We start from the raw sequence: 10,407 nt of genomic DNA on the forward strand, positions 1-10,407 counted from the left end.
AAAATTGCATATATATATTTGATTTGTCGCGTCTGGACTATTAAATTGTTTATAGTTTTAACTGCATAGAACTTTATAAAGTTGTACGTCATAATTTTCGTTGTAGTTGACTCTGTTGCCTGAATAAGCAAAGGCACTGGTCTTTTAAAGTCATTGAATTGTAGTTATTGGATCCATATTCAAAGTCAAAAATCTATACTTCTTGCAAACATCAAAACAATTATTGATAACATTATACAAAACATTTAATCAATTCAAACATTCAGCATTCAACCATAATAAGTACTCAACATTCAATTTTTGTTTTGATTGAATTCAAGAATTTTGCCAGCCGAAGAACTCACAAAGCTTAAATTTGCTAGAGAAAAGCTTCGGATTAGGTGATCAAGTTCAGAGTGAAGGTTTACTTGCGTAGGTGTAGCAAAGCCTAAAGTGCAGCGGAATCAAGGTGATTCTCATTCGTTGGCCAGAACTGATTGTGGAATCCTATTGGAGAATTGGCAAACTCTTGGATTTTCAATCTGTGGTTTTGGGAACCAGCAACCCTCTCCATCCCTTATTTGAGTGTTTTATCTCTACCTTGGGGTCATCAACAAAAATGTATTCAAATTTTCAGGCTACCTCTCAATCCTTTGTTTTAATCCATGGCAATGCTCACATTGGGACCCTTGAAGCCCACTCGTCTTGCAAGGAAGTTATACTTGCCTACAAATGTTAATCTTGAGTGGTCTGTTGAGACACTCAGAACTAATATTGCCGAGGTAGTGGTGATTTTAGCCTTAGATCCTTTTTCTTTTGGAGCCAACTCTGGCATGATTGATTTCACATTGGCTTCTTCAGTTTTCTCATTCTTCTAGGTACTCGGCTTCATCTTGCATAGATTTTTCTTCTTGCCCTTCACTCACCTCCCTTGACAGACCGAGAGTTTTTCCATGGACCCAGCTTCTTCATATTCTCCACCACTTTCTTATCAGTTTGTACATTAATAATATATAGGTCCATGTCCACACCATATATTCATACTTAAGACAAATCTTGCTGGATTGAGATTTTATGTAGCTCTTAAACTCATCAATGCTGTCCAATGTCATGTAGCATCAATTTTAAAATGGAAAGCGAGAATGCTCAATTCTCTAGCCTCCATAACGAGGAGATGTTGAAATTCACAGATGCTGAGAGTAATGGGTAACTTGAGAAAGTGCACAATATTTTTGCTTCTCAATACTTAGATACCAGAAGCTCCTTTGAGATGTGGTAGGATAGTTGGGTGCTGTGAGAGCTCCATGAAGCCTGATGCTGTTGTATGTGGACCATACTTGCCAGCTGGTTAGCCTCTTATGAGTCTCTATTAAATGAGGAATCCTGGGTGTTTTTGTCTGTGTCCATATAGGAAGGTTACAAACACAACAAGCACAGGCAAGTCTAGCAGTGGGGATCAAGTGGAAAAAAAAGTATGAATTGAACTATTAAGAAGCGCAAAGAACATTGATGAGATAAAAACCACATGCAGAAATTACCTGGTCTCTTGGATGCCTGAAATGGTTTAATCAAAGTTCTTAATTCCTGGGCAATATGTCTTCCCAATTTAGCACATGGTCCTTAGTGAGGTGAATCTCAAGAAGTGTCATTCAATCTAGGCTCAAATTGCCATTTGTATCTATCCCATATACTCTGTTTAGCGAAATCACGCAGTCACTGATCTTGAGATGGAGGGCCTACTTGGGTAGGAAACACCAGAGATCTAGTATTCAAGTACTGCATGCCAGAATGTCAAGACACCTTGTTCTTCATCTAAGCATTAAAGCAAGTTTGATAATGTTTAAGATCCGGGTCAGGGAGCTTGAGCTTTTTTTCTAAAAGCAATGTCTGAGAGATGAGCTCTTGGATTTCAACTCACAAAATACATGTTACTTGTCTAGCTTCACAATCATGGAAGATTCCTGTCAAAGCACCTTAACAAGTGAAAACTTCAAGCTTTATTGCTACTCTGTGCAGGAATGAAGTTTTGATGCTGTGTGCCATCTTCAGGAGCATCTCACATCTCTAGAAGTGTGGTAGAGATCATTGTAAGTATCTAATGATGATGACCCTGGCATAGGCACGGTGCTCTTCATTACTTGAGCTGTGAGTATGCTCTGGAACTTTTCCTTTTCCTTTGCTTTTGAAGTGATCTATATTAGTCAACAATTTAGTTGCACTTTAACAGAGGCTTGCAATGTATAAAAGGAAATCTTTAGGATGTAGAGCAGGATTCTCAGAATTCAAAGCTTTGATTATGTAAAACAATTCAAAATTGGAAACCCAGCACTCCAACTTTGTGAGCACCTGTAAGTGCAACCTACTAAAATGATTTCATATCATACACTGTATCCTATTAAAATTCTTGAGCTCATTAACTATCCTAATTTTGGAAAAACCCACATGCCAGTTAACTGCCCCTTATGCCACAAAGTTCCTTAGAATCTTGGGATTACTAGAGGTGTGAAAGACTTGCCCTTTTGAATACATCAAGAAGGCAAGGGCCGATTAACCATTGTTACTTTTAGAGTTGATTTATGCACTGCTTGGGCCCTTGGACAACTAAGAAACATATACTAGACACATGCTTGGAGACGTGACTATAAATAGCAACTCACGAAAAAGGCATTAGTAGGGAAATAAAATTGCAAAACTTAAAAGACAATCTCATAATCTTGGGATCTTGGAGGTTTGAAAATTCAGTGACACGTTCTAAAACTCAAAATAGTCGAGCAAAACTTAAAAGACAATTTCATGATCTTTGGATCTTGGAGGTTTGAAAATTCAATGGCACATTCTAAAACTCAGAAAAAAATGAGCAGGAGGTGCTTCCCAAGAAATAAACTCACTCAAAATTGCAACATATGACGATTCAGATTTCTTGCGTTCTTGATTTGGAAAATTAGGCTGTTTGAAACAGCATATTGCATTTGAATGTCCTTTTAACTTTACTATAGTACTAAATGCAATGTCAAGGCAGCAGCCACTAAATCAAACTTAAAAATAGAGACCTTTTGAGAGATTGAAATGAATCTCTGTACAGTGCTAGCAATTTTCATGACAGAGCCTATAAATTAATTCCAAGTTGAAGTCAATGCATTTGAGTCTGTGCTTGAATTTAATAGGTTCTCATTCATATTTTCACTGGTTCTCACGGGTTGTGCAGAACTAGTTTAGAGAAGACAATTTTGATTTCGGAGCTTTGGATGGTAGGTACTGTTTATGTTTTTGAATTTCTTTTCTTTTCCATGTCTTATTGCTGATGCACACTGATAACTATTAATTAGTAATAGTTTTGTGTGGCGTGTCATCAACTCAGATAGCTATACGAATTGGATCAATCTTATCTCAAGTGATAGCTTTCTAATGTTTTCTGCTGCACAGGCAAGTTTTTGAGTAAAACTGACTGTGCATTTATTTAATCAAATACTGTCGATGTTTGCTTAGAGTCTATACCCATATAGGCTGTGTCACAGGGTTCGCCGAATTTTCGGCTCCACGTTCGAAATTCGGCGAACCCATAAAAAAATAAACGAATTCGTCAAAGTTCGCCATAAATTCGTATGGCAGGAAAAAAAAAAGTGTTTATTACTGTGTTTTTTAGGGTTTTCGACGGCGGAGGGAATGCATCAATTGACGATGGGAGGAATGCATCAGTTGTTCAGAATTGTGAGAAGATTGCAGGTGCAGTGACGGCGGCTAAGAAGTTGGTTGCTGTAGCGACGGCGAGTGATTCCTTCTGGTCGTCCGCCATTGTTGCTTGTTCGTCTGCCATTGCTGCCCATTCGTCATTCCGAATGATTTCATTTCACATGATTTTGTTTTGTTTTCCTAAGGTGCTCGGTTATTTAGGTTTCAAAATTTATTTTAATTTATATTTTTGTCATTTGTTTTATAATATTGAAATATTAAAGTAAATTTATTATGATAGAAAAATTATATATTTTATATATTTTTTAATTTTAGAAACTATAAAATTGTTAACTGTAATAAGTTATTATTTTAATGATTTTATATTAAAATAGTTTGATATTTGTATTAAAACATTATAGTATTAAAATATTAGAATTAATTTTTATTATGATAGAAGACATTTTTAAAATTTTATAAACTATAAAATTGTTAACTGTAGAAGTTATATTTTTTATTTTATATTGAAATCATTCCATATTTATATTAAAAAATTATATTTATTTTTGTAAATAGTAAATAACATTTTTTTTTTTTAAAATAGCATAAGGCGAATTTAATGTCGAATTTTTTTTTATTTTTTTGACTTGTCGAATTTCATCCGAACTTCATAGTTGTCGAACTCGAACTCGAACTCGAACTCGAACCTTGTGACTTAGCATATAGGCACTTCTTTCTGTGCATGAAAGAATATATTTTAAAGAAATATCATGTATAATTTTCACCATTAGTCTGTGTATAGGAGCAGATTGAATTAGTCACTATTCTGTTGTTAGCTGTTGGGAAGGTTGATCATTTCCTGGAGAGTTAATTAAATTTTGAACTTTGAGGATGACGGAGCAATAATGAGTGTCAAATTATAATCTGTCGTTGGGGCACACCATGGTTCTGTTAAAAGAATGTAAAGTTTCTTCAATTGTCATCTTAGTTAATTTAGGTAGTTTCTATTTCGGACTTCTGTTTACACTTTTTTCTTTTAGAAACATTGTAATGCTATGTTATTGGGTTTGTACCTGCAGGCCCTGAACTGGGTTCATGTATGCATCCGGTACGGGCTCCTCTGTGGGCACTTGCTAGGTACTTTAGTACTTGATATGGCTTATTCAAATGTTTTTCAACTGTCAGTTGGCATTTAATATTCATCTTTGACTTTGATCAATGATCAAGTATCATACTATGAAATGAGTTAGTTTTAAAATTCTGTATATTTCTTTTGTATTTTTTGTATATAGACACTCACACACATGTACCTCTTGGACTGATCACCAACGACTCCCTTTGGGAATCGTGACAGTTTAATAGCCTCTTGTCTGCTACAAGTCTAGTGGTTGTATCAGGCATTAACAGGTTGATCTTTTGGTGCAACAGCAACCACCACTCTAACAGCACCCACACGTACCCAAACTCCTAAAATAGTTTTCACTGACCCATAAACTGTGTCCTTGTACCTGCACATGTCACCAAACCCTAAACAATACTTTAGTCGTAATGTAATTGCCTATATATTTTAAACTCTGTTTTCATTATTGAACATACAATTACCATTACAGGTTCCTTTTGAGGGTCATTCATACATGATACCAATAAGGATTATTTGCATATGTAACTACTCTAACTGAAAGAAAACAACCATGAGAGTAAAGCTACAACCTATGAATTTAATAAATAAATTGCTTATTATGAAAAGCAACATGTTAATTTAATAAATTGTCTTGTGATTCACGAATTTTGACTGTGATCAATCATTGTTTTTTTGTATTTGAACAGATAACATAAACCTCCATGCTTCATAAATATAAGAAACCTGTTTTCTGAATGCAATAAATTTTTAATTCCTCAATAGTATGCTAATAAGCCAATTTAAGTAAATAGATGTTCAGGTTCAATAACTTAAAAAATTTAATAATTAGAGATTTCAGAGTTACCACTCTAAATAGATTGAACGATCTCATTTCATATCTATCTCCTGAAGTAGCAGCTGAGTTCTCTCACAATAGAAAAGCATTAGAGATATGGACAGTCTCTTGTCCACCTACTGTGATAACTACCCAGAAACCACAGGACTTCAGAAAATATAAATGCTCCAGAGTCAAGTTATATAAGGAAATAGCCCAAAGCCCCACATAGATATGGGTTTCTACAATGGCCTGCAGCAGTGAATTTGAGATCTATTCCCTGCTTCCTATTTATCCTGAACTCTATTGCAGATTAGTTATGTCAAAGACCTCATCTACTTATATCATATTTTATCATGTGTATCCTCTTAGTGAAACTCATCTTGGCAATTATGTTCAACTCTTATTAGCCAGACTATGACAGATTCTGGAGGGATTGATGTCATGTATGAGATTCTTATCAGTCCTTGAAGTGATCTCATCATTACGGAAAAATTTCTTAGTAATTAAAATGTTGATATGTCTGAATGTACTATTTCAGTCTATAGTAGACTTAGCCTTGAAAATAACTGAGAGCTGACATGTTTTTATCTGTTTGTTCACTAGCTATGTTCTGTTTCAAGTTACAACCTTATCTCTGATTGAGGATGAATGTTTTTATTTAGGCATATGCATGGTTCCTGTACTTTTGATTTATTATCTTATGGAGTTGGTCTGAAACTCTTTTGACATATAATCCGGTTTACCAGTGTTTGGTAAAGCTAGCAGTACATGCTGATGCAGTGTTTACTATGTAGTATGAAGAAAGATGACTGTAAATTTTAAACAACATTTTGTTTGCAGGTATTGGATGAGTACCAGAAAAATTTTGGGGATTCATGGAAGACCATACAGTCTGATTCAAATCAATCTTGGCCTTACTTGGAGGAAGCTCTGACCAAATTTCAGGTAATATCCAACCATATTTTACGGCATTTTTTAAAGAGAATTGCCTTCGTTTTACAGATAATGATAACAAAATAATTCCACCTTAACACTCATGCAAATTTATATGCTATATAGTGTATATGGCTGTTAAAGATGCATTTCTATGCAACACAAGCTAAATTGACAAATGTTATATTATAATCAAGTTCCACTTTGTTATATTATACTCAAGTTCCTCTTTGTTCTTCCAGGATCCGGGCGAGGCTGATAAACTACTGAAGATTCAGAGGGACTTGGATGAAACCAAAATCATTCTTGTGAGTTTTAATGTGTGATAATGTTTTGAATGCCTTGGAATTTAGTAGTTCATCCGCAGCGAGGGGTTTATGTCGCATTGATTCATAGATCCGAAAAGAAGCACAATCACTTTTTTGAGATTTTTGTACATAAGTGAAATATCAGAAGATCCTAAATTAAACTAATTTTAGGGACAAAAGCTTGTCGGTAAAACAAAAAATTGCTTGTTGAAAGTTGCCTTATTGTTAGAAGGGTCCACAAAATGGCTTGAGAAGCCAATAAAATCTATAAAACAGATTGAAATTTCAAACTAATTGCTTTAAGTTTGCCTTATGGAATATAAAGGCAAGCTTTGATGCAACTGTTGGCATCACATTGCTTTTGAAGATTCCTGAGCAAGATGTAGTGCTCACTCTAAAGAGTGCTGTGAACAGTTGCATTATTTACTCCTATACTTGCTTATGGAAAAGGTAAAATGGTAGTTCTTTTAGATTGTTGCCAAGTTCAATTTGGTAGTTCTTTGCGAACCTTCTTATGCCAACATTCAACCAGTAGATTGTTTTTCAAATTTACCTTTTTTTTTTATTCAATAAGATGTACAACTTTACTCTTTATGGATTTGAATCTGTGACGACCTCCACTATAGTGTACATGTGCCCTCAACATTAGCTAACAAAGGCTGTGATCAACTTAGTTTGTGACGCACAATAATCAGTGAAAAAATGACAATACATTTGCAAATAAACTCCTAAGAAGGGTTGACAGGATATGCTGCATGGTATGGAATCAACATGGTTGATCATCTCACACTTAGGCATTCAACATGTTGCCTCTCCATAACAGTCTCTCTGCTGACAACTGTGCCTTACTGGTTGGACAATAAACTGAGCTTTTACATGGGAGTTTTTTCCACATACCCACAAGGTAGACCTCAACATAATGTTACCACAGCAAGATAAAAAGCCAGCAGGCAATTTCAACTTCACATAAAAAAGTTATGATCTGTGCAAGGCTTTGTTTTCCTCAGACAACAATATCAGCTTTAACATGTCACCAATTCAAAACCATGCACTACATGGTTTTGATTGCATTCTTATTTACCGATTCGGATGTGGATCCAGAAGCAGGTGCGGGAGGTGCGTTTATTTTGGGATGGCAGGCGGATGCATTTGGATGCGTTTGTTTTATTTTCTGCTCAAAAGACTATGATTCTGAGAAAAAAGGTCTGCACACTACACTCACGGGTGAGGTGGGCTCCAAGCAGTAGTCTCTCCTGTGGTCCTCCACAGTAGACCCCTTTCCTCTCACAGAGTCTGCTTTATATCACAACATGAATGAGCTGTGTGTTGCTGAAAAGACAGAACCTGTGGTGGCCACAAAAGGAAATGGCAATAGTGATGTTCGAATGACAGAAAATGCTACACCTGCGGCGGTCAACACAACAGACTCTGTGAGAGGAAATTATTAGAATTGATACACATCCCAGCTGGAGTCCTTGGTGTCTTGGAGGATACAGTGTGCAGGTGCCAATAGAATTGATTCAGGGAAATGGAGGGAATTATTGGAGTGACAGGCAAGGGAGAAGGATGAGAGCAATGGGGAGTTGACTGGCAAGGCCTGCTGCCGTATGAAAGCACTACTTTTGACCCTGCACTCATCCGACCAGCATCTAGAGGCATCTGCTCCCAAACTGGCCTCCGCCTCTGCTCACATGAGGCACAGATTGGTATCTGAGATTGCATTGTGCATTCCAATGGAAACAATATACAGTTTGAGAAAACACAGTACTCAGTTCTTGAACTGTAAGGCAAATATAAGATTTCTGCAGGTCTCTGAACCTTCAGAAACAAGAAAATGGTAACCAAAAGTATCATCAAAATTTCATCTCCAATATAGTCTATCGAAATTTAACAAATGGTATAAAATATATTGTGCATATTTATTCACCCGTCAATCTCTCTCGAGGGTTGTTGATGCTTCTAAAATCTTGTTTCTTTTATGATGGATTCCTGTATGTATAATTTATTAATTTATAACTTTACAAAGAAACATGCAAGTACTAGCAATTGATTTACTTAATGTCCTTCCAGTTTAACAACAAATAAACTAATAACCAGATTTTTATTATAGAGAGTTTTGTGTTGTTTGGAAAGAGGGTAATTTGAAGTGCAGAAGAAAGGGTAATCTGACACTGATTAGTTTTTGGATAAGATACATATGATAAAATCATAAATGCTAAGAAGTTATAGATTTAAAAGGGGTTTCACTTTAAAAAAAAGTGTAGGAATCTGAAAGATAAATTATTTTCCTTTGTAGTGTAAACAGGTGGTTAAGATTACTCCAGTCAAAAGTTGACAAATATCCAATTTTTGTCTGTCTTTTAATTTGAAAAAATCTGAAATTCTGTGTTTTATAAATGGCGCAGCATAAAACCATAGACAGTGTGCTTGCAAGAGGGGAAAAACTGGACACTTTAGTGGAGAAAAGTTCAGATCTCAGCATGGCCTCCCAGGTAGCCTGCTTTTAGATTGGTTAACTTTGACAAACATTTCTACACATGAAAATTAGTTGTTTTTCTTGTAATTTTTTTCTTTGATTTGGTTAAATTCCACAGTAAATAACATTCTTTTATGGGGGCGTGTAACAGTTATTTTACAAGCAAGCAAAGAAAACCAATCAATGCTGTACAATATTGTAATTTGTGGACACTCAACTCTTGTTGGATTTCCTGAAGTTACATCAAGGTCTGGTCATTATCGGTTCTCGTCTATTTTATCACAACCAATTCTGTATTAATGATTTATCATACATCTAAACTGCATGAGGTGAACAAGCTTTAGGTTAATTAAATGTATTTAGTGTTTAATTTAATGGATTTTATTTGCAAATGCGTGCTTCATAATTCTAGATGTTTCATTGATAATACAAGGCAAGTTGTGGCTTGTATGTGTAATCCAAAAGTTATAAATTGCATTTTAATTATGTGTATCCTTTTTTGATCTAATATCTCTGAAGGTATGTTTGCAAATTGAAATTATGAATTTCGTATCTATAATAACAATCTTAACAAATGCATACTTTTATATGCCTTTTTTGAATTCTCAAATTTTAGTTTTTTTTTTCAGATTTTATTTTTACTAGTAAAATTCAATTCTTTTTGTTCAACCCTATATTGAAGAAGAAAATGTAACAAGGTGTAGTACATGGGTTTCATTAAATGGGTGTGGAAGGACAGAGTTATTCTCGAAAGGTAAGATATGGTAGTGTTTTGTATTAATGTTTTCTAAATAGTTTAAAGTTGATGTTGGATCAGTGGATGGTGTTAAATTGCTTTGGATCAATCAGCTTTTGTCTATAAATTTTTGAATGCATAATCACTTATTAATTTGGAGTATTTGAATTGTTTTGGATGTATGGGAATCAGTAGATTTACAAGTTGGATGCACGATTTTCCCCTTCTTTTTGATTCATTGACCTTAGGAATTTCTAGCCTGGCCCGAGTCAGTAGAGGCTACAAGTGGGGAATCTCCTCTCCAGTATTAATGCTTATTGTGCACATATGTGAGCATAGTGCCCCAGT

The 10,407-nt window shown here is 35.2% G+C and overlaps 2 protein-coding genes and 1 long non-coding RNA gene across 3 annotated transcripts in view; all 3 read left to right on the forward strand.

The window, feature by feature from the left end:
* Positions 1–9,831, forward strand: part of YKT61 (SNARE-like superfamily protein) — a 29,542-nt gene extending 19,711 nt beyond the window's left edge. Inside the window, exons 3-6 of the mRNA XM_089814813.1 lie at positions 6,447–6,551; positions 6,782–6,847; positions 9,253–9,339; positions 9,475–9,831. Of these exons, the coding sequence (XP_089670939.1) occupies positions 6,447–6,551; positions 6,782–6,847; positions 9,253–9,339; positions 9,475–9,525 (309 nt within the window). The 3' untranslated portion in view covers positions 9,526–9,831. The remainder of the gene's footprint in view (positions 1–6,446; positions 6,552–6,781; positions 6,848–9,252; positions 9,340–9,474) is intronic.
* On the forward strand, positions 3,090–3,935 carry LOC149574967 (uncharacterized). The gene is made up of 2 exons (XM_089812316.1): positions 3,090–3,227; positions 3,338–3,935. The coding sequence occupies exon 2, from the start codon at positions 3,582–3,584 to the stop codon at positions 3,933–3,935; it is 354 nt and encodes a 117-aa protein (XP_089668442.1). The 5' UTR covers positions 3,090–3,227; positions 3,338–3,581.
* LOC149574968 (uncharacterized) lies at positions 3,222–6,098 on the forward strand. The gene is made up of 2 exons (XR_016360115.1): positions 3,222–3,402; positions 4,728–6,098. It is a non-coding gene; the product is annotated as an uncharacterized LOC149574968 (long non-coding RNA).
* Positions 9,832–10,407: the final 576 nt, after the last annotated feature.

Source organism: Cupressus sempervirens, chromosome 2, assembly GCF_028749045.1.
Source record: "Cupressus sempervirens isolate cs-2001-9-10 chromosome 2, ASM2874904v1, whole genome shotgun sequence".
Lineage (NCBI taxonomy): Eukaryota > Viridiplantae > Streptophyta > Pinopsida > Cupressales > Cupressaceae > Cupressus > Cupressus sempervirens.